This window comes from Trachurus japonicus, chromosome 17, assembly GCF_045865225.1.
Source record: "Trachurus japonicus isolate A0001 chromosome 17, Traja_1.0".
Taxonomy (NCBI): Eukaryota; Metazoa; Chordata; class Actinopteri; order Carangiformes; family Carangidae; genus Trachurus; species Trachurus japonicus.
In genome coordinates, this window is record NC_140923.1 from 14,414,401 (window position 1) to 14,438,848 (window position 24,448).

At 41.3% G+C, this 24,448-nt stretch overlaps 1 protein-coding gene across 3 annotated transcripts in view; it reads right to left on the reverse strand.

Moving 5' to 3' along the window:
• Positions 1-232: 232 nt before the first annotated feature.
• LOC146970318 (collagen alpha-1(XI) chain-like) overlaps positions 233-24,448 on the reverse strand; it is an 86,028-nt gene continuing 61,812 nt past the window's right edge. The window contains exons 44-68 of one of the 3 annotated variants that reach the window (XM_085805280.1): positions 22,559-22,612; positions 21,963-22,016; positions 18,190-18,297; positions 15,342-15,395; positions 14,328-14,381; positions 14,164-14,217; positions 13,954-14,007; positions 12,395-12,502; positions 12,169-12,222; positions 11,886-11,939; positions 11,449-11,502; positions 8,819-8,872; positions 6,762-6,869; positions 6,561-6,614; positions 6,220-6,273; positions 5,483-5,590; positions 5,024-5,077; positions 4,903-4,938; positions 4,738-4,791; positions 4,067-4,328; positions 3,355-3,467; positions 3,088-3,156; positions 2,503-2,736; positions 1,360-1,544; positions 233-1,256 (exon numbers count right to left, since the gene is read on the reverse strand). In XM_085805280.1, coding sequence (XP_085661406.1) covers positions 1,398-1,544; positions 2,503-2,736; positions 3,088-3,156; positions 3,355-3,467; positions 4,067-4,328; positions 4,738-4,791; positions 4,903-4,938; positions 5,024-5,077; positions 5,483-5,590; positions 6,220-6,273; positions 6,561-6,614; positions 6,762-6,869; positions 8,819-8,872; positions 11,449-11,502; positions 11,886-11,939; positions 12,169-12,222; positions 12,395-12,502; positions 13,954-14,007; positions 14,164-14,217; positions 14,328-14,381; positions 15,342-15,395; positions 18,190-18,297; positions 21,963-22,016; positions 22,559-22,612 — 2,049 coding nt within the window. In that variant the 3' untranslated portion in view covers positions 233-1,256; positions 1,360-1,397. Of the gene's footprint in view, positions 1,545-2,502; positions 2,737-3,087; positions 3,157-3,354; positions 3,468-4,066; positions 4,329-4,737; positions 4,792-4,902; positions 4,939-5,023; positions 5,078-5,482; positions 5,591-6,219; positions 6,274-6,560; positions 6,615-6,761; positions 6,870-8,818; positions 8,873-11,448; positions 11,503-11,885; positions 11,940-12,168; positions 12,223-12,394; positions 12,503-13,953; positions 14,008-14,163; positions 14,218-14,327; positions 14,382-15,341; positions 15,396-18,189; positions 18,298-21,962; positions 22,017-22,558; positions 22,613-24,448 lie in introns of all 3 variants that reach the window. The other 2 variants (XM_085805279.1, XM_085805281.1) reach the window with 2 other exon arrangements.

The window sequence follows — 24,448 nt, forward strand, 5'->3', positions numbered from 1 at the left end:
GATCTTGATCAAAGTCAAATCTGAGTCAGAGAAAGAAAGTGGAGGAGATCACAGTGCCTGGGCTCGGCAGATTCAATGACATGAACCCAAACACTTGGAACCACTAATCCTCCTGATCTTAAATTATCATGGCGAAGGATGGTAATATGTATAAGGCAGCGCAGAATCACACACAAAAAAGAGTAATTTTCAGTTTTGCACCCATAGCCAACAATACAGACATTCAACCCGACACTTTTCAGAATCCAGTTTTAATATTTTTTGATTCAAGGCACATGAAGACATTTTGTTCATCGTTACAAAGAAGAAAATCAACAGGTTTTTTTCTTTTTGTGAATTAAAAACAAAACAAAAAAAAAACAACTGGACAAATTTAACTACACATAAATCTTTTCTCTTTGTAAATTAGCCACCACATATAATGTTAAACATGGTCGAGGAGCCAAATACTGAGGTATAACATCTGGGTGAATAAAGTCTGTCTGGAAAATAAGCCCTTTCTTACAATATTTATATTACTATCTCATCTTATTATGGCTTAATTTCCTAATGGGCATACGCGCTGGTATGACATGAAGAAAAAACAAAATGCTTTTTGAGTTTAAGAGTCATAATCCAGGTTTGTTTGTCTCATAAAAGTCAAATAATGAAAGTTATATTATTTACAAAATGATTATTTTATACTTACAAATTGGAGCTTTTGTCAAATTATGTCATAAATGTTTTCAAAGACATAATATATCTCATCAAATTTGTCCTTAGCACACATCAAATGTATTTATAGGATTTATTTATCTTATATAGTTAACCGAATATTTACTTAAACTTTAAGAGCTGGGGCACATGCAAGTTTTTAGAGTGGATTCGGAAAGGAACAATATTGTACAAAATAATAATAATAATTACAGTTTTTATCAAAAAGCACTTTTTGTAGCACCTTGAGTGTTTTGTGATTCTGCACAAAAGCACCACTGTGGTTGTATTCAGAGCAGCACCTGGAGCATCCAGAGAGGGAGGCTTGGTGGGAGGGGAAGGACGAGGGAGGATGGGGCTTGGGGTGAGTGGATCCTCTCTCTGTTGCTGAAAGTGCGCCACTGTCCGCCACGGCATCAAATGTCCTTTTCCTGATGTCACTCCCATTACTACGTTAAAGTCATGTGATTCTGGCCCTACAAGGGCGAGGAGTAGATTCCCCTGGTCAGCGCTTCCATGACAGGGCCTGGGGGCACACTCTTCTTCTCCTGGCTTGAGTGGATCTTCTTGGCAACAAAAGAAAAACACAGGGTTTTTTTTTTTTTTGCTTGGCAGGGAGAGAAGGTAAAGGTTGTCGGATCTCAGCGTGTGGGTGTTAATATGTACCCTCTGACCCTGTCCTTCAGCGGGGAGTAGGGGCGTGTCTAGCCGAGGAAACAGACGGGGCCGACCTCGAAGCCAAACCTCTGGTTGGAGTCCCCAAAGTCATTCAGCATGACGTCAATGATGGGCAACTGGTCGATGCGGGGAGTGTTGATCTCCATCACTGACTTTGAATAGCCCTGCTTCAGCTGCAAACACAAAGGGGAAATGAGAGCGCAGGTATTTAATAAAGTGGTCCAAGTATGTTTTTTTTTTAACAATGTTTAGGGAACATGTTCTATAAAGACTTGTGTAACAACAGAAAAGCAGAAAATCATAGAGTTCTTTAATACTTTATGCTAGGAAGAAAAATGATCCAGCCCAATGACCTTGAAAGAGCAGGTACAGATAATGGATGGATGGTGGAGGTAGCATACAGTTCCTTATGTTTGTCTTCAAGAAGCAGGGATCTAATAACATGGTTTGGTGTGTCATATTAATGTCAAATTCTTTTGACATTTGAAGATGTCACCCTGAACTCTGGAAAGCTGTGATGACACTATTTCCTAACATTTTACAAACCAAGCAGTTAATTTAAAAGTCGTCTAACCCTTTATTTGTCTCGTCTAAATGTGAGAAAAAAGCCCCAACTGTTATCAAATTAACAAAACCTGAATCTATACTGTAGATAGATAATTCACTTGACACATAAAATGTCATACAATAAAAAACACTGCCCATTACTTTCCCAAACTCTTAGGTTACACAAGAGTCTAAGATTAAAAGAAATCTGATGTAACATTATAAAACTTCAGCAAATATTCACATTAGAGAAGCTGGAAAAGTTGCAGATTAATTTTCTGCTGATTGGCCATCTGGTTAATCATCTAATCATATCAGCGCTACTCTCCACAGTAATTACAAACTATTAAATACTGTAAATCAAAGCGGACCTGCCAAAAGCAAAAAAGCAAAAAAAAGCAAAAAGGCCCATCCAAAGTCAGACTCTACTTTTGATCCCTTGAGTCGTCAGGCCTGTAGCTGTACAAACATCGTCGTATGACATTTTCTGACAACAGTCTACATATTTGTGAGGATTAATAGGATTTCATGGGCTATAGCGAAAAGTTTAATTGCTAACGTGAAAGTTAGAAAATGAGTGTTTACCGAGCAGCCATCCGTCAGTGGCTTGATGAAGGGATTATTGTCGTAAGACATCTCCTCATCATTGGAGCCCAGGAAGCGCAGCGCCTTGTCGTAGTTGTCAGCCTTGGCGTCGTACCAGGCCACGGACTGATGGCAGATATAGGTGAAGTTCTGCCGTGCAGAGGAGCTGAGCAGCTTCAGGAAGGTCATCTGCACCATGTTGATGGTGTTTTCTCCCATGTCAACGTAGTTCAACTGGGGACACACAGAGAGAAAAATGAAGCAAGGAGAGAGGAGAAAAAGAAACAAAGAAAGAATGTGTAATCAAGAGGATGTAGTGAGGTACGAGTGTGAGAAAGGTTGGAGTGAAGGGAAGAGGAAATTAAGAAAAGAGAGAATGAAACAGTTGAGACACAAAGATGTATGACAGAGGAAGTCGGGGTAGAGAGGAGGAGAGATTGGTGGGAGAGAGTTACTGTAAATGAGACAAAGTGACAAGGTAGCAAAATAGAAAAGCTTCTGAAATGGATGTGACCGTCTCCTGGGGGGTAATAGACAAAAAAGAAAAGGTTAAAAAAAAAGAAGAGGTTGCAGGAGTTGACTCACGATTTTGCCGCGTTTAAATTCGCTGAACCATGAACCTGGAGACTCCTTGGGCCAGTTGGATATTCTAACCTACAATGAGCAACAAACAAACGACTGGTGATTAATGACAAACACCGAACGGTGCCTTTAAACACCTTTAGAGAATTCAGTCACAGTGAGAGATCACAAATCAAAAACATGACAGATTCAAGTTTATTTTAATGCAATACCATTCGACTCAAGGCTGGTACTGTATTTATCAAAGTGTTAACAGTGGCGGGGACTTACCCCTGTGGATTTCTTATCTGGGTGGATGCACGTTTCTCCGCCTGCTGTGAAATTACAGAACACTTTGATGGCGTCTCCTATGCAGCCCTGGTTTGGATCAATCCAGTATTCACCTGAGAGAGAGACACAGTTTGAGACACAGAGGAGGCGGTGCGGTGTGAAACACAGCGTTGGCCTTCTGCACACAGCTGAGACTACCGCTGCTTCTTAATGTTCACATCATCCCCGATGAGACGCCTCTGGTTTTCACCCAGAACGACGTCGACGGGGAAGTTTAAAATGATATTTATTCTTACGACAGATTATCTTTGGTTAACAGCTGCTTAGCTGAGTGAAACATAATTAATCACCGACTGTTTTGATAATTGGATAATTTCTTAGGTCATTTTCTGAGCAAATATTTGATGGTTATGGGTTTTGAAATGTAAGCACTGGCTTCTTCTCCTCATCTTACATCATAGTAAATTGAATATTTTGACAGGGCAGCTTGTGTCTAGCCTGAGAGGCAAAGCCCTGGGCACAAAAACGTACTGCAACATCACTCGCTGCTGCTTTCAAAGCTTAATTGCTGTGAGCTCATGAGAGATGAAGGTGACTCAGTTGAGTATATGAACATTTTTATCAGCTCCTCTCTCCCTGTCTCTCTGAATTTTGGCAGATGGACAGTTTGGCAGTCTGTCTCCTCCACCGTTACAAGACGTCTCCATCTTACCATCTGGGAACTCAGGCTGGCTGAGGTGCAGGTCGTTGCAGGTCCTGGCGGGATTGTCCTGGGTGCCCATGGGGAACTTCATGCGCTCGATGTCTTGTTTGAGGTTGTTGAGGGAACCAAAGACGTCCTCCATTCCCTCCATACCCACGCCGTCAACGCCGTAGTCGGCCATCGCCTCGTCTCCCTGCATATCAGCCTGCCGCCTGGTCTTTCTGTTGACCTGCTGGATGGGCAGCGGCTGGATGACGTCGCCAGGTGGACCCTGAGGCAACACGGTAAAAAAACAGGTAAGTGTTTATAAGTGTCTCTGAACAGAAAGAGCCTACAATGATCATTACTACAACAATTATCTTAATGATTAATTAATCTGCCAATTATTTTCTCAATTAATCAATGAATTATTTGGTCAGAAAAAGAAAAAGAAAAAAAAAATAGTGGAGAAAATTAGCTTGTTTAGATTGGTTATTCTGTCCAAATCCAGAGATATTCAATTTACAATGATAGAGCAAAATGCATAAAATAGCTGCTGATTTATTTTCTGGTGATTTCCTAATCAACTAATTTTCCAATTATCTCAGCTCTAGTGAGTACAACACTTTCCAAACACAATGTTATTTAGAGAATTCTCCATAGTCCCGGTCCAATTTAAGAAGAATGAGCATGTGACTTACAGGGGGTCCAGGTGGTCCAATCAATCCAGGGTCTCCCTTCTGACCAGCTGAACCCTGACAAAAACACAAGCCACAGTTCCCATAATTACAAAAATGACCAAACAAACACACATTGCCAGATTCTCATGCATCCAAACACATGGAGAGGATGGAAACAGGACTTACACTTGATCCCTTGGATCCCTTCTGTCCCTGAGCGCCCTGTTGACAAAGCAGCATAGATGGATGGATTAACAAGAGCAATGATGGGACTGAGTGCAAAAATCTGTGTGGAAGTTGAACTTACAGAAATACCAGGAGGACCCGGGGGGCCGAGAGGACCTTGGGTACCAGTAAGACCCTTAGAGCAGATAACAGATGACATTAGTGGGGGTGCAGCGAATGGAGATCTTATATAAATACAAATGCAAGTAACAAGTGATACAAATTCCATTATTATTATTATATATCACATTATGACAAATCTCTTCAAGCATTACAAGAGAACTCATTATCTCGACTTGTATTTAAATTAATCGCAATACAGTAATATTTATTCTATATGTTTGAAATGAATGGAGATAAACCCAGCCCTACAGATTTCCATGACTATGAATGTTTTAGCATTGGTGGGCTTCTCTTTCCTCCAACTCCGGGAGTCACACTTTACATATACCATTTATGCGACTCACATTCCTGTGGAGACAAGTGGGACCATGCATTATTTTAAGAAACCACAGTCTGCCTGACACAGAGATTGACTTACAGCATCACCCTTGCCACCTCCAGTGCCTTGAGGCCCAGGCAAACCTCTATCTCCCTTCTCTCCGGACTCGCCAGGGGGTCCGATCAGACCGATTAGACCTGGATGACCCTGGAGAGAGGAAGATAAAGAACAAAAAGTGAGACAAAGAGATCATTGGAATAAATTCAGCCACCAAAGCAATATATGTACTAATTATCCATTTGACATAAAGTAATTTCATATCTACTAAAGTTTAATTTCTGCTCATTTATCACAAGGAGAAATAAAGACAGTTTTTTTTCTCAAAATAAAGTGAAACAAATATGCTAATTCACCTGCATCTTTATGCACAAAGTCCAGACAAACCACATCAGCACTGTCTTATTTCTGCCTATAAATAATTAGTGTGTTTACTGTGGTCGTCATTTTTAACAATGGTGGTCTGTCTCGGCACCTGCTGCTGGCCAGAGTTATGACCATCTGTTTCTGACTACTGCATGCTGGCATCAGACCAATGACCATTACAAAGATGGTATTATTGAACTTATACATATTCATTCCCTGCATTAAATCACGGTGTGAAAACTCCTCACAGAGCCGAGCTTTTCATCATCTCGCCGGGCGAGAGCGAACAATGAGATAGAGAGGCAACAGGCCGAGATGTTTGCTTACTTTGGAGGCTTCAGATAAGGCGCATAAGGAGATATGAGAAATACACAGTAAAGCAATTTGAGATTAGCATCATAATAACGTCTTGCCTTTTCTCCCTTGGATCCAGAGTCACCTTTCATACCAGGAAGTCCAGGGGGTCCCTGTGGAGGGACAGAATCAGTTTGTCAAGCATATATCACAGTGATATGAATTCACAACATTTAACAGTCACAGCCAGAGCTCTGCATTCATGGTGACCACTCTGCAGTGCTACTCAAACACCTACTACTGTATAAACAATGCAATACAAAAGAGCATGCAACACACAGACATGTTTTTATAAGGCACAGATGAGTGGTCATGCTGTAGCCATATACAGTCAAAGTTTATACAATGGGTCAATGCTTTTTTAAAGTTTTTTTATTATGAAGGTGGAAGGAAATCCTACCAGAGGTCCAGGAGGGCCGTCTTGACCAGAGGCACCAGGGAGACCTTGCTCACCCTGAAAAAAAAGGAATACATCATTACAGTATTCGGCAAATATCATGAGGACTATTAGTGCTCAAAATGTGCTGATAGTAGAAGACCAGTATTATCTTTATATACTGTATAATATATCACTCAACTAATAGCACCAAATTCTACTCACAACAGGGCCGGGGATTCCACGTAGACCCTCAGCGCCAGACTTTCCAGAGGGACCCTGAGGTCCCACAGGTCCGGTTTTTCCAACCGGTCCCTCTGCTCCAGCCTCTCCCTGTTGGAAAAATAAAGCACATTAACAATGATTTCCCTTTTCATGCTAAAAAGTCAAATATGACAGCAACACTTTCATCCAACTTGATAATTAAAGCAAAGTCACATCTGAAAGTCACATTGTTCAATATTCTACGTTTTCGCCCCTCAAAGCGTCAGACTGGGAGGATTCGGGGATTTGTATCATCCACACAGATCAAATGTTACCAGAGCTGGTCTATTGTCTTTGAGCGGGAACAGCAAGTTTTCATGTATTGAAGTTTCAAAGATGTCATATCGACTGGGATGACAGGAGGAGGAGGAGGAGGGGAGGGGGATTAAATTCTTCTGACAACCAATTAGGCCTGGAGTTGACACTCAAGGATCACCAAGCAGGCTTTGTCTCGTCTCCATCAAATCAGCTCTAATCCTTTACCTCAGTGCGGAAAGAACGTGCACCTCATGCATGTGCGCGTCTGTCCGACAGCGTGCGCTTGTGAGGAGGAGACATAAAGACGTGCAGGATGACAAAGAACAGAAGAAAGGAGCGAGGCCACATCAGGCGTTTTGTCAGGTTTTCTGTCTGTGCATTTCTTTTTCACCCGACTTGGAGACAAACAATTTCTTTAGGTCTTACAAAGATGCTCGCATCTTATGGATTTTAACAAAGTAATCAAACCTGCGGCTCGCCTCCAGAAACCCAACTGCTGCTTCTGTGAGACAAATTCGTCAATAACTATACACCTGAGCGCATGCGGAGGAAAATGTTTGAATGGGCTCTTCCTCTTCACATTATCAACCACACATCTGTCCTCACAGACGTTTCATTATGTTTTATTGTATGTTTATGTGTGTTTTATAACACCTTCAGGCAGAGGATTTCATGAAGGGAAAGAAAGAAGTTAGAACTTTTATAAGCAACTTAATGCCCACTTGTGAAATCAAACCACTACTGAGTGTTCAGTGTTGTAATGTAGATACTAATGAATGTAAAGCAATTAAAATATTTTTCAGTTTAACTTTTTTTTTTCAAATAGTTTTGTAAGCTCTTAAAACCCCCTTGGAAATAAATCAATTTCAATACTGATTGTTGGGAAAATAGCGATGGAAAAGCTCAATTTAAACAAATGTAATATTTTATTCATTTATTCATCACTGAAGTGAATAAAATTGTAAGCTGCCTGTTTGTCCTGTTCAGCCAACCTGCTGTGCACTGCCTCCAAAACAAACTTAATAATTAGATGTGTACCAATTTATCATTTTTGCCTCTTCATAATACTGAATTACATTGTTCTTGTCATGAAAAATTATTAATGGTGAGAAAAATAGACCTCTAAAATAAGAGAGTGATTTTCATGTTCTCTAGTTGTGTCCAAACTGTCAAAACCCTGGGATCAAATGGCAGACTAAACCTAATCTGATTAAGTGTGATTGATTCTATCGAGGGTCAATTATCCTTGGTACAGTAGTATGAATGTTAGGGTGTGAGCTTTCCAATTTGAGCAACTTGAAAACAGCTTTTTAAATTTTGGACACTAGACTTGATGAACCCTTCTAACACATAATTCACACTCTTTTAGCTCCATTTTGGGTCTCCACCAACTGCTTATTAGGGAAACAGCTGGCTTCACTGTGTTTACACTACAAGCTAATTGTTGCTAACTGGGTCTGCAGTTTTCTGCTGAGGAGTTTGTGTACAGTGGATTCTTAGAGCTCCTTTACTGAAAACAGCTGCCTGGTGTGGATAAAAATAAAGCTATGAAAGCAGCGATAGCGAAACAGTGAAAATGTCAGCCAGATACCCAGACAAAAAGCTATAACTTCCTGTAAAGCACTGGATGCATTTGATATGCAAAAATATCAATCGTAGCTCCTCCTTTGCTTCTGTATATTTATCCTGATATGAGCAAGGATCAAAAGTACATCCCTGATACTGTAATTTATAAAACTCCACGCCGGCAACCTTCTTACCTTGGATCCTTTTTCTCCTTGTCTGCCCTCTTGACCCGTTCGTCCAACAGGTCCCTAAAAGGAAGAAACACATGCAGTTAGAAATTTGTGCATAAAAAAAGGAACTTAAAACAGGTTGTTATTCTCTCCAAGGGATATTTGTCTCCCACATTTGCTGGCAAGCGGTAGTGTCATGTTACACACTAACTGTCTAGCTGAACCATCTCTCACCTTGAGCCTCTTTAAAGAGGGAAGGTTATTCGGGGCCACGCGACATCAGTGCGAAGAAATTGCCCTACATTTCAAACACACTGAGCTAAAAGCACATCAGCATTTCCACCAAACAGCCTGCGGTCAAAACCTTGTAAGTGGGCTGTCATTTGCCATTAGAAACCATAATCAAACAGACCAAACAAAAGCCACCAGTCTTCAATGTAGGTTATGAGCCCTGGCAACTGTGTATGTGCATTAGAGGATGTGTGTGTGTGTGTTGAATGTGTGCGTACGCAGGCATGCTTGTGTGCACCCGTGCGTGCATGTGCGCTAATGTAGTCAAGCGGCCGCACGCATCAATGAGCACCGAACCTGAGTCAATTTTCGAAGAGATATTGGGAAAGAGGCTAACCCAGCATTAATGGTGAGGGATGAAAAATCATATCGCAAAGTCCATTAATATGGACATGGAACTGGGGTCTAATTTGTTCTCCAGCCTCTATCACCTGGACGCTAACACTCAGAATACAAATTCTGGGCCAAAAAGTGCTTACCGGCGAATTTAAAATGTACAATCAAGCGTCCGAGCCTGCATTTCAAATGAAGCCACAGAGTTGCATCGAACGCATGCAAACAAGAGTAGCAAGTGCTGGACAAAGAGCGCTTTTGGCTGTGAGGCCGACATCAACAAAAAGAGAGATATATTTTTAAACCTTTTATATCAGATAAACCTGCAGGACTCTATCATCACACAGACCGCGTGGTCAGACGACAAGCTTGGGATGATACTGTCACATGTTTAATTCTGTACGGTGAGCAAAACTGTGAAGATCAATGTTCACCTTCACAGGGGCAGGAGAAGAACAAGTACATTTAGTTGATACAGGTAGGTGTTCTTCCTGCTCAGCTCTAGGCTTGCCGCACCTCCTCCGGTGCCCACAAGTATCATTGTATTACATTATAAAAGTCTTGCACTCAAACCCTACTTAAAAGCAAAGTAACATGTATAAACACTACAGTAAGTATTAGTGTTTAATATACTGTAACTACTTAAAATATCAAAAGTCAAACTACTTGTACAACAAAGATGGTCTCTGTGAGTGTTATATTTATTATAGATGACATTAGACTGTTAATATTGATGCATAAGTAGTATACAAGTAGTTATTTTTGTAGGAGGCAGTTTTGACACTTAACTAGAAAACAGTAGTGATAACACTAAGGAGTTCAGCTCAGTGGTTTTTAACCGAGGGGTCGCGCTTAGGTGGAAAAGCAGAAAAACAAAGTTATGCTACATGCTTTTCTTTAGTCTTTACTTTTTCCTTCTTTTAAATATTTGATTTTTCTGACCTGGTTGAACAATTATTATGAAAGAAAACCTTCTTAGGACTTTACTGGGAGAGGGTCTCTGTAGTGAAACTGGTAATAACTCACAGACACTTGAAACAGTGCGAGTGAGGGGCCTCAACCACTGATTTAATCCTCAGATAACAGTGTATTTTAATTTAATAATTTAAAATCATATATTTGTATAAGCCCACGGCACGCTATGGTCAAAGTAAAATAATAATCCAAAAAGTAAGTGTCACAGCTTTAAAAATAAGAGAATGTAGAGGCGTAAAATGCTATTTTCCCCTCTAATATGCACCAAAGTGGGTAGAAGTAAAGTAAATAGAAAGTACAAATACGAACTTAGTAGAGTGCATGACTTGGTTACTTCCCACTTCTACACAAAACACTGTTTATTAAACTTCTGCTTCTCTGACTTAGAGGAGATGTATTGTCTTGTCTATGTACTGTGGACAGTGTTTGTATTAATATGTAGAGAAAGTAGCAAAGCCGGTTGATGGCGATGCCCTGGAGAATAAGTCAGAATTCACAGAGCATCGTCTTTGCTGAAGTACACAAAACAGAACAAAATCAGTTTGAATATCAATCTCTCTGCTCTTACTCTGTAACATATTATGCCAGCCTTTAAGTCAGTACATTAATGACATGCTTTATTGCCAACTGTAAAAATAAATAAATAAAAGAAATACTGTAAATGGAAGGCATCGTAAAAATGCTATGCTCGTGAAATGAAATAATCTCATTTCAAGTCTGATGTGAGAGAAAGGTCACCGAGTGCCAGAAACTCAAGTGACAAGATAATTTCCCGACATTAGCAGGAGCAGCAGCGGTATTACTGCTTTCACATTACTGCCAGTCAAACTCACACTGTGTCATTATTCTCTTACAGACTGATGTCAGTTTAACTAATGGACATCATTTCCCATCAAGAGCAAAGACTATCAATTCAGTCATATCTACACATATGGTCAGAAATACAGTGGCTAATAGATTGGAGCCCTTAACAGCAGCGCGAGTCTAAAAATAGAGAAGATCCAAAGAGCTGAACAGAAGTATCATCTCATGCATCATTTTGGAGATGTACTCACCCTTTTGCCAGGAGGTCCTGGTACTCCAGCTTCACCAGATGGACCCGCAGGGCCCTAAAGTTGAATAGACACAACACTTCACAAAAACTGAAGAGTTTTGCTATATAATGAGATATCGCCTCATTTGTACAAAGCGATTTCACATAACAGACTCAATTAGGCTCTTCTGCAGACTGCACCACCACACTGTTGCTACGTTTGCTTCACTGTTAGTATTATACATTCAAGTAGCACTGAATTTAAAATATGATTTGACTAATAGAGTTTTAATCTCCTTTTCTCACACAGTCTTTTCTTTATTTTTGCATTTTGAGGAAAACACAGAATTAATTGAGTAGCATTTATTAATTCAAATTATTCAAGACAAACCACTGAGCTCATATTTTCAGCATGTTCACTTGGCAACATTTTACAATTTCAGATTATGTGGGACTTACAGGTTGACCGGCCTCTCCGTCATCTCCTTTGTCACCTGCTAAGCCGTCAACACCCTAAAGGAAACACACAACTGAGTCAAACATTGGATTCAATTCAACAAAAGTCTGGAAGTATTTCTTCTCACACAAATAATAAAAAAAGTTGCTAAAACAAAAACAAAAATCCTCCTACACAAAATGCAAATCTAGACTGCAACACAAAAATGAGAGAAATAAAGACATAATTGTTGTTTTCACTTTGTTTCTAATGTTACTTATATTCAGGGATAAATGTTGAACTTACAGCAGCACCAGGCTCACCAGGGGGACCAGGGTCTCCAGGGAAGCCGACAGGACCCTGCAGACAGATCGAGACACTCAGAGACTCATCTTGACTCATATTCTTGACAGTGTGTCAACAGCAGCTCTGGCATATCTAATATTGCATCAGTCATAGCTGCCTGTCTGTGTGTATTTATGCATGTATGTGTGTATGTGTGTCTGTGTGTGTCTCAGTGGAGTTGACGTACAGGGTTACCCTTGGGACCATCATCTCCAGAGGCTCCACGACCACCGGGGGGTCCAGCAGCTCCTGGTGGGCCGGTTTCTCCCTTCTCACCAGTCTCTCCTCTGGAGCCCTGAGGAAAATCGCATCACAGCCTCGTCACCGTGAACGATACATGACACGATGACAATAGCATGCTAAATAAAGCACGAGACAAGTGTGTTATCACATCTGTCACTTCAGCTTGCATCAGCACACACATGCCAAACCACCTCTAGGAACTCAGAGTGTGTCTGCAGAGATGAAAAAAGAGTTTCTGCTGCACAGATACATTTTTAAATCAGTCTGATCTACTAAACGCTTGCACTAAATAAACCTTATCTTACCTATATGTACTGTAGCGGTAGCAGGCAGTGTCTTAAAGTGTTGGCTGTGACTCACAGCAGCTGCTGAGGCATAATTACAAGCCCCGAATCGTTAGTTGGCCTATTAGAGCCGAGCACCTCTCCAGTCGATGCCAGATCGGCACCTCAGAAATTGACCTCGATGCGACGTGCAACACCACCTCGATCTGTCACCGTAAACTGATGCTCGGCAGGAGACGGATACATCAAGCTGATGGACTCAGACTCGGGGAGGGCGACTGGCCCGTAGCCATAATCTGTCCATGATCCTATCTGTTTGGATTTTTTCAGGATTTTATTGCCGTGTTATGTCCGGTCTCTAAGTATCTGCTGTCTTGATTTAACACCCCTTCTTGTAGAGCGACATTGAGCTACATTTCATGCATGAAAGGCTGTATAAATTAAGTTTACTATTATTATTATTATTATTATTATAACTCAGGTGAAGCCTCTGTGGTAACAGCAGATTTCTCCTGCTTAGCCTGGATTGATGGCACTGCTCTGCTCCGAGACATTTAACATCAGGATGCCTACTGCAAATAACTTACTCTGATTTATACCACTGAGAAGACAAACACAGTATGCTGCACCATGAGAGAGATTTTGTGCATGACATGTAGATTGATGCAGGTGATGCCTGTGTAGAAATGTGATGTTGATGGGAAGACAATCACCATTATTTTTGAAGACATCAAACAATAAAATTGCTATTGTGTACAACACGTAGTACACTGCTGTGGTGCTCTTGTGACTAAAATTGACTTGGGTCTCTAATAAGAGCCTGGTGCAGGAGGTTAGATTAATGACACCAGCAGCAGTGGACGTATCCAAATGTGCCCGAGCTAATTATCTGCTGAGAAGCCCTCAGGTTGTGAGCGCTTCTGCACATCAGCCAACAGTAATCTGAGGTAAAATACTCATGAGGTGGAAGAGGCACCATAGCTTAAGTGTCAAATACAGTAATGAGCATAGTAAGCTCAGCTGCACTCATATATATTCACAGTCACATCCTTCAAACAGTCAAAACTGTACACACTGCTGGGTTGTGTGTCTTGCTACTTGTCGTGCATTTTAAGTAACGTTTGCACACTTAGAAATTGTCAATTCCTTTGTTTTTGAAACCTTAAACACAAACAACTCTCATGAGATCAGGAGTTCTTCAGCATGAAACTGTACTTACGCCGATACCAGGCTCTCCGGGTGATCCTGGGTTTCCAGCCTCCCCGGTTTCTCCCTGGGAACGGAGAAAACTTGCATTATAACACGTGCAGTAAACAATCCATTTCAAAAACAACATTTTTTAAGTAGTTAAAAGAAAAAAGAAACACTACAGAATTCACTTATTTCATAGAAAAACATAGCAGAAGAAGAGGAAGTTCTGTGCTCTTACCTTCTCACCAACACCTCCCATTGAACCGATACTACCAGGGGGGCCTTGTGCACCCTGTGGATCAATTACAGTGGCATTAGTTCATTTAAACATCCAAAGAAAATAAGATTCATTGACAATATATAAAAAAAACCCCCACAAAAACACTTGGGTATCAAACTTACGCTGGCTCCACTGGAGCCCTGAGGACCTCTGGGGCCAGGAGGACCAGGTGGACCCTATCGGAGAGAACAGAAGTTACGCTATGTTAAATATATGCACCATCTTACAAATAAACCCAAAACAATCACCAGGTGTATAGTGTTTTTTTTTCTTCCAGTGGGTATGACACTGTTGATCCTGTGGGAAATGTGCAGAAAACATACAACGTATAGCATATCTTCAGAAAAACAGACTGCAGCCTATTTCATATATTGGCTGGCGTTATTCTGTATCTTCCTTTTGAAGTAGCTACTCCTGTATCAAAACACAGCAGCTGTACAAGGTAGCGCTGCAATAATAATAATCTGAAGTAACCAAATGCAGATTTGATTATCTCGACAAACACACTGTTTGACGCCACTGGCTGAAAAATAGGAAACCGGGGTTGTGAATGACGGACTGTGTGCTTCCCCGTCAACACATTGGACCAGAGACACGGTCATAATGGTGAGATGTGGCTCGGCGTAGCAAAGACGAGTCCAAAAAAATGTGACTTTGTGAACACAGTGGGACGCAGCTGGGCAGAGAGACAGAAACACAGGCTGCGACGTGTCTGTGCTCGTCGCGCTCGAGCGCTGGTGTGAAGGTATGTCAGAAAATCAAACCCCCATACAATATCTGTACATAATACTTGTCTGTTCTGATGAGTCTCTGGCTGAACCCTCAGTGCCACATTGACAGTGCTTTTATTGTCGTCGAATAAATAAATAAAAAACTATGAAAAAAAGAAGAAGATTGTACTACTTTGGAAAAGAGGATGCAAAGTTTTCACCAGCAGATTTTTTTTTTGTGTGTAAAACATCTTCAACAGACTTCAAAAAACATCTGCCAAGTGACTGGTGGAATTGCCAAACTCTGCCAGGAGCCAGAACTTCAGAGCAATTTCCCACCTCACCGGGTTGTACAGTACGTGAAAACAATGCGAATCACCTTAACGGAGAAAAAAAAAAAATAACTGAAAGAGGTGTGTTGCTCACCATCGCCCCGACGTCTCCATTCTCTCCCTTCTCACCAGGAGGGCCGGGCAAACCCTGAGAAGAAAACAAAATATTACTCAGAGAGAGAGAGAAAAAAAAAGTTCATGTGAGGCACCTGAGAGGAAAACTACACATGTGCAAAATGAACACAAACACACACAAACAGGAGCATAAATACATTTCAGCTGCTCATTAACAGGTACTTTCAGATGATGTGTATTGAATAGTGGGCTTTCGGATGCAATGTGATGGAGAATGCATTAACACGAGCAGAGCCTCTGAGTGTAAACACACAATTAGTCAAACAGGACACCTATTGTAATTAAAGGGTATGGGAGGCTTGGGTATAATCAGCCTGTGTAAATTACAGGGTGGGAGCTCCATCCATCTATGTCCACAGGAAAGTGGAAACAAAGGGGACAGTGCAGGCGGTGCATATTATCCAGTTTTTGGATTCAATCATGCTTGACTAAAACAGTTTGAATACATCTTAGGAAGGTGTGTATCTGCGACGAAAATGAAGGAGCTCTCACTTTGCTATTGTGGCTTATTGTCCATGTGCATAATTGCAGTCATTGTTTGCTGTGTTGGTTTAACGCAGATGATGGAGCACATGTAATCAATAGGTGGGTGGAAAGCGGCGGTAATGATAAGTTACTGTAAAGCCGAAATGACGCGGATATCGATCACTCTGGGATCACATGTGTGTAGTTTCGTTCCATTTTGTTGATTTACTGTACCTGCGACGGCAGAGACGGCTAATTTATAACCGATTCTGACTGGGACTTTAGTCACAGTAATAAAGCAGGAGGCGAGAAAGAATGGAAAAATAAATGAAGCATCAACTTTTTTCATGTATAATGTGTGGATGTGACGGGCTCTTGATCAGCGTCGGACTTGTAGGGGCTTGTTTGTAAAATATATGAACTAATGGATGAGAAAGGCTGGAGAATAAAAGAAGTGTTTTGTGGGTTAAATTAACATAAACCATACGCACACGCATACAAAAACGCACACGGCTCTCATTTATATCTGTAAACATATCAGAGCTAATCAATAAATGTTTACTCATGATGTGGCGTTTTCCTTCATTTCCCACACTGGTCTCTGACTACTTAGAGTAATCACATCTGATTCCTACGTCCACATCTTAACCCCTCGCTCTGCGGCATTCAGCCTCTCAGCGAGCGACTCCAGATACTCCACAACAAACACAGCCCCCGAATGACGGAGGGCTTTCAGACCGAAGCCATTCATTCCCCATAGTCAAAAATCATTAATGCTACAGATAATTGCATTGAAGCGCTGAGCTTGCAGTGGCTGCTGCCATCTACTGAAGGGCAGCTTAGCCAAACATAATTAAAAGAGTGGAGATGGAGTGCATTATGCCCAATTAAAAGCCAATTGCACTTAATAACTCTGTTATCTGGCCCTATTGACCAGCGGGGTTTCGCCCTAATTTCATCCTCAGTGACTCCTTGGATAATTGACTTTGAGATATTCTCAAGTATGCTGTTTCTTTATTCATTGCCACCAAAGCAAGTTTCTTCCACTGGAGCTCTTTGGGCTTTAATGCTTTGGCTTTTTTTTTTTATTTATTTTTTTTTTAGCCTCCCCCCTGTCACTGTCACAGTTTTGAGGAAAAGAGAGCTGAATGGAGCGGCGTAGTGATGCAGCACTAACGTAAAATTCAGCCCCAGTTCTACTGTCACATCCTCTTGGGATGATTTTCTTGACACCTGACATATGGTTGTAAAGCAAACACAGAAAATATACAGTAACTGCGGCTGTGAAACTCAGATAAACAACAACCTCAAGTGACAACTGAGAGAGAGAGAGCGAAAGAGAGACAGAGATGTTAAACAATAATGTCAAAACAGTCATTAGTGAACTGACTCATTGATGTCAGTGAAACAGTAACATCCACCTACATGTTTCTAACATTAGGCAGCATAAGCTTCACATCACACTTCACTAAGTAAGCTTGTGTCTGCAAAACCCCTGAGTGTATTTAACTGAGGCAGGTTGTGTTTTATTATTTATTATTTCGAAGATGATGTGAACTCCAAGAAAATCAGTTATCCATAAATCAATGAAAATTTAGATAAATAGTCATAGGTCAACGTGATTTTAAGGAGGAATATAAAACTGCAGGTGAGTAGTATTGATTATATTTTATCTGTTGAAAGGGAGTCTTAGTACCTTGACAGGATATTTGTAATATCCAAGGTCTGAACAGCTCTGAACTACATCCCCACTGCCTAGTTGCTAAATCCTCTGGGCGTTAAATGCTGTATGTATTGTAATTTGACCTAACGAGAAACATATTTGCAGAAGATAAATGAATTTATCGCTGTACATTGATTAAAAATATCTGATCAAATACGAGCTGCTACGGCAGCTGGTCTCTTATTTGGGCCTGGAAGCGCTGCAGGGGAGCAGTTTGCTGTACGATAATGATGCAGACTGAGAGCAGAAAAACCCCAACAGCAGCCTCCCCTCCGCCATTAACGCTGCGGCAAAATGCCAAATGCAAAACGTTAGCAATGGTGATGGATTTTTTTTTGCAATGTCTATACTAAGGACAGTCCTTGAGGGCGAAAACGCATTATTTGCCCAGCAGCAATACAAAGTGTTATTAGGCGCCAAGGCTGCATTAATAAATTATGCTGTGTTTTGATGTAAATGATGTAAGGAGAAATGAAAGGCTTTTGGTTTATAGGGTATGGAGGAGCTCGCTCTCCGCCGGCTGGCTGGCCGGCTGGCTGGAGAGGGAGGGGGGGAGCGTTGTGTTTACCTACAGAGTGATCCGGGTGTGTTTATATAGAGGATGCACACTCAGACTCACCTGCAGCCCGATGGGTCCTGGTAGACCTGGGAATCCTCTGGGTCCTTCGTCTCCTTTCTGGCCAAACATGCCCTGCTGTCCTCTCGGTCCAGACTCACCGTCGCTGCCCTGCGGGGGGTCAAAGTTCACACAGTGCAAACATTTTTATTCTGATTTCCATTAGCTGGAGCTTTCCACAAACACTCATCATCCGTGTGGCTTTTCTCTTATGGGATTTCTTGGGCCCTCCTAATCCTTTTCAAGGTTAGTGAGTATATACGAGCTCACTCGGCGGAGTGTGGGTCTGCTGCTCATGTTCATGCACAGACTGAGGATGGACAGTTTCCCTTCTGCTTTTTCTGAAGGTCATTTCATGGCAATATTATCTATCCATCACTTCTCTACACCCACACATCCCTGCTCAGTTTTCAGCAGCTTCTCTCACCATGAACTCTGGACAAGCCAGTAGTCTACAACTCAGACATAGTCACTCGTTCTGATTTTAGCCCATTCAAAGTTCAATCTTTTGAGAGGAAAAACTAATGGAGGACATTTCAGAAGGACAAGGGTGAGGCAGCTGTCCGAGCCAGCGGTGCTGCTAGGCCAGGCCACCTGGGGAGTCGGCAGCCATCTCTACCAAAGCCTCTCATCGGGGACGAAGCGGGACGAAGCACGGCACAGCCACGGGGTTATGGTAAACAGCGCATGTGAAAGATGCTGACTTCATCTGTGAAGTCAAGAGGCGCACAGGGCTTCAGAGGATGGAAAGGGGGAGACTACAGGGAAAGAGTGAAGTGCTGACAAACCGGGAGTTTTCAGTTCAAACGCATGTCAGCAGTTGAAAGAGCTGGAGGAGCTCTCACTGAGCCCTGGGACATGTAGGCAGCCTCAGGTGCTGGTTCTGAATGCAGAGCAGTTGAGAAGGAAACGTTAGGTGATTACAGGTAGCACGAGTGCAGCTTTGAACTAAAGAGTCTGTGACAAACCGGACTAAAGTTTGGAGAGATTTTAAAAAACAAACAGGAAAAAAAAAGAAAAAGAAAAATCCCCAACAGGGAGTGGAATCGGAAATGTGTCTGGCCCGGTGCTAAACCTGCGCCACAGTCTTGGCAGAGCGTTTCCACCCGTGATGGAATTGGAAAGAAACCTCCAAGACAACAAGGAGGACAGCCGGGAACAGTTATCATCATCACCAAATACGAGGCTTGGTTTGCCTGTGCGTGATTAGTCAAACGGGCCAACGGTGGAGAATGTGAAGTATTTATGGGATTATGAGCAGCAAAGCCCCGAGATAATGGGTGGGAGTGGGTTTTAAGCAATAAACATCCAAACCAGTGCGAGAGCTCTAGAGGAAAATAAGTTAAAGTTATGTTTCCTCTGCTCGTGACAATGCCTCAATACGTTGTCCAAATCATCCCTAGTCCAGTGGGCTTCTTCTTTTTGACAAATTTATTCTGTAAAATAGCTACAGCCAACAAATGCTAAGGATCTATTTAGACAAACACTTTCTTAGAGGCTTTAATCATTTTTTTTAAAGGATTAGCATTTGCAAACTGTGGAGGTTTGACGTGTATAAGTTTTAGTATTAATGTTGGTATCTGAAATCTGAAGTGCAGCTGATTTAATTGACTGAGATATGATTCAGCGCAGCCTCTTGTATGATACCTCTGGGTATGAGAGAGATGCTCAGGCCTGGGGGCATCACACATGTGCTCAGCCAGGTGGAATTTATGAGTCACCTGAAGTGCATCTAACTCGATATATGTTTCTGTTGCCCGTGAAACAAATCTCTGAGTGGCTTTTTTTTAGGATTCCTGATCGCCTCGTGTTTCGTTAGCACAGACTTTTACATCAAGCAAATGTGTTTCCTCCACTCAAGTGACATTTCAGAAATGATCTGTCTTTTTTCATTAGATACAGCCAAATAAAAAATGACTTGATTTGTATCAGGGGTTGTTTACCACATCCTGATGAAGATCAATACTGCCCTTCTATAGACTTTCAGTCCTAATGCTTCACCTTAGCTGCATCTCGAAGACTGAGCTGTTGTAAACCTTGTTAAGCCTTTCGCTGAGGAGGAAATTGGTTCATTCATTTAGCCTACAAAGCACCAGCATTTCTCCTGGACTGAGAGGAGTGAGAGGTAGATATAGCCGAATGTGATAACGGCATTAGGACGTTCTGCAATAAAAAAAAAGAAAGAGGGCAGCTAATGTTGAGAACTGCGCAGCACGAGTCAGGACTCCGTTATGAAGCTATGAATACACATGAGCAGACTGACTCACCAGGACAAACAACTGTTAAATAATTTGTTATTCAGCTTGGGTGCGCTACCTGCTCTCGGCAATCCGTCTCACCGGGTCTACTCTAGCCCCCACTGAGCCCTGCAGATGCTGAATTTTTTGCTAGAATGGTTGTTAAGGCCTGATAATTTACAGCAATGAGCTGGTAGTTGCCCCGTGGCCATCAGCCATTGTAGAAGCAGGACTTATCCTGTTGTGCTAATGAGATGGATGAGTGGAGGATGTTTTGCAGCATTCAAGCAGCATTTTCCACAGCATTATTATACTTGGAGGTGATTGGCAGGTTGTGGTAGCATTGTGGTTTGTGAGAATGGAGGGCCACAAGTGCATTTTCCTATGTAAGAATCACAAAGCAAAGAAGCAAAATGTAAATTTGTAATTGCAGCTTAATTAATGGGTAGGTGCTTGACACAACTCCTGTTGGGATACCCTGATAATAATAATATCATATAATATATTACATTACTTATACTTCAACTATATTACTCTGGCGTACCATTCCTTTGATGAGATGATGTTTTTTTCTTTTTTTTTTAATGAAGAGGAACCGCAGCCAAGAGGTTTTTGGACTGCAGAGGCAACAATAAAAAAGCAATAGTGCTCACATAATGTATCTCTGACCCGGCTGGAACGGCACTAAATGTCTGACCATTTGAGGAATAAAACATTGTTTTTTTCTAAATCGGGCCAACTTATTCTAACAGGGGTCTCTAACTATGCACCATTAAGAGCCAAGTGTGCAGTTTTTTTTTCTCCAATCTATCCAAACACTCAAACAGCTCATTTACCTGATTGTCGGACCATCAGCAAGAATAAAAACACACTGCACTCGCTACACATTGCTCTTAACAGCATTTGGTTGGAAACCACAGGGTAACAGGGAGTCGTCTGTGTAGTCTGACAGAAACAGGCTCAGTTCTGTCATTTCATTAGAAACAACCTCTGCCCACAGGCTTTTTGGTCCATTTCCTGATTGGGAATCATCACTTTATCTGTCTTTACAAGGCCTAGAATTGGAGCAAATATTGTAAAACTTGATTTGCCATTTTACTGTGATGACGCAGAACTCACAATGGGACTAAAATCAGAACAATGACAACTACTTTTTTTTTTTTAAGGCATGAAATGTTAGAACCAAAGCATTTAAAAAGAAAATCACTGTCTGGCAAATAAAGGTTATAAAAATGTCTTAACAGTGACATTTGAAGAGGATATTCGTGTGCAAGTCGTGACACTCTCTTCATTTCACGGTTGATCCTTGAATAAGTCATCCTTTAATAAAAGTGCATGATAATATTTCATGAGGAAAAAAGTTGACAGAAACCTGCCTTGGGACTGCGGCTGAAATTTAGCAGTTGTGCTAAGTCCGGCACATTTACACTGATGCTTAATGTGTCAGTGTTGATGAATGTGCACTGTCCCAATTCAATAAATAAAGAAATGAAATGAAATGAAATGACATCAAGATGTCTGGGAAGAAGTGATACTCACAGCTGGGCCGGGCGCTCCCACCACACCCTGAAGACCACTTGGACCAGGTGGACCCTGAAAACACAATGAACAATGAGATGTGCACTCTGAGACCTGGCCGTTTCCATTCACTTTCTGCCAGACGGCAACAGAAAGTTATTGAAAAGATTTGCACAGGAAAGCTGTTGCTCCTCATACAAACTGTCTACCTGAGGGGAATAACACTTCACTGTGGTGGAGAATATATTTCAATATTTAATATATTTGTGACTAAAACCAACGTCAGTTAAAAAAACAAGATACACACAGGGCATGCTGGTTTTTATTTTTTTTATTTTATTTTTTTTATTATAAACCAAGCAACCATTTAGGAAACACAACAGCACTCCAGTTAATATTTTATATGCTACAGGCTGTTTAGAGCAAGGTAACCTAAGATGAGTCACTGCCAAGTAACCTATGTTTCTGCAATTTATTCAGTTCACTTGAGAATTCAGCAACTAAGATTAGTGTTAGTGTTCCTCCCTCCGTTAGTATGGATTATCATTCACAACCCGGCGTCGTATATTAAAAAAGTTATATGAAAAGTAATAAAAGAGAAAAAAACCACGACTCACAAGTTCACCCTTGTCTCCTTTGCTTCCCTTCTGTCCAGGTCCGCCGACTTCTCCCTGTGGTGCAATACAAACAAACAGAGCTCACATCACATCACTCCGCTTCATCTTTAACAGGCTCTTGGCTCCCATGTTTAGTCAAAGTCCAATATCTTAAAGTGTCACCTTTACCATGACTGGGCAGTAAATATTTCTCAAGAGATTCTAATTTGATTGGCCCGCAAAGACCTTGGGGTGAGTGTTTTGCAATTAATTGATTGGCTTCCTCTCTAACCCCACTGGCACCGTGATTGACGAAAAACAGCGTGATGGAAGATGTGACTGGGATCGGGAGAGGTGCGATGGTTACAAATGTAAAAAAGGTGCGGTGCTGTGGTTCAGTGTATCAGCTGTTGATGAGGGATTTTCTGGCCTGAGGGTAAACAGGGTGTGGAGAGCGTTGGCTCGTTCAGTACATATTTGTTTATCCGTATACAGGAGCGAGGAAAAGGCAACTCAACCTGCGTTTATGTGCTCATTTGTCCTTCCTCTTTTGACTCTGGACACACAAATCACTGTGCTGTTCTGGTCCATGAGGAGAAAAAAAATCATTGAAACTTTCACAGTGTAGGTTGGAAAATGTATATGAACCCCGAGGTTAATGACATCAGCAAAATATATTTTGCTATGTGGGTGTGGGTTGGAGTTACTTTGACTTGTGAAAATATTCAAACATACTGAGTTTGCCATTCACAGGAAACATCTGCTGCTGTGAACGGTGATTGGCAAAAAAAGAAAAAAAAAGAAGTAGACTTGAATAAAGCGGAAAGGGTTACAGAGTCATCTCAAAGAGTTTAGCTATTCATCAGTCCACAGTCAGAGAAACTGTCTATAAATAGAGTTGATTTAGGTCTGTGTCTGCTCTGCCTTGAAGTGGGCGTCCAGCTAAGATGACTCCAGAGACACAATGCAGAATGATCAGTGAGGTAAAGAAAAAAAAAAAAGAAAAGAAAAGAAGCTCAGCGTAACAGCTTAAACCTTAAAGAAATGAATGGAGCTGGTTGATATCTGCATTCATGAGTTGACCACATGCATGTATACGGTAGTATGCATGAACCATGGTGGCCATAGCAGGACACAACAGAGGAATAAAGTATAAAAACTGCAGTGTGCATGAAGTTTAGCAAAAAAAGAGCACCTCGACTCTCACTCTTGACAAAAGCTACTGGGAAATGTTTTTGAAAATCTTTGTTGAATTGTTTGTGAAGAAGACAAAATAAAATGACCTTGTCTACTACAGAACGACTTCAAACTAAGGACATCTACAGTACCTGTCGGGGTGAAAGACCTGAAGGCAAACTTTCACATCCTGACTCATCTGATGATGAGTCAACGTTGTGCAGGACTAATCTGTAACTACTGAGGTCAGTTTAACCACTTATTATACTTGTTTACGGTATATGATATTAGCTTAAGTACATTGGTTTTTTTTCAGTAAATGTGACTTAAAAATGAACATAGAGACCCAGATCCAGGTGAGTGCAAATGGTTCATCTACTTTTTCTTGCCACTGTAAGGTGTTCAACACTCTGCTATCTCTGCTATTCAGGTGATAAATATGAGAGAGAGCATGTTTTTTTCATGTGTGGTATATGTGTTAAATCTTGCATTTTCTATTTGCAGCACAGTCTGAATATATATAATGTGCCATGACCCTCTGAAATAGCCATGGTGCATCATATATAATTATAATCAATGATAGACCAAAGAAGGAATGTGAGAAGGTATGAAGAGAAATGCTTATGACATCCTTACATCTCTGATTAGACACTACCGACTGGAGACGGATCGTGTCTTCTTTGATATTATAAAGATTATGTTTCTTGTAATACACTTTCTCTATAATGTCTTGAT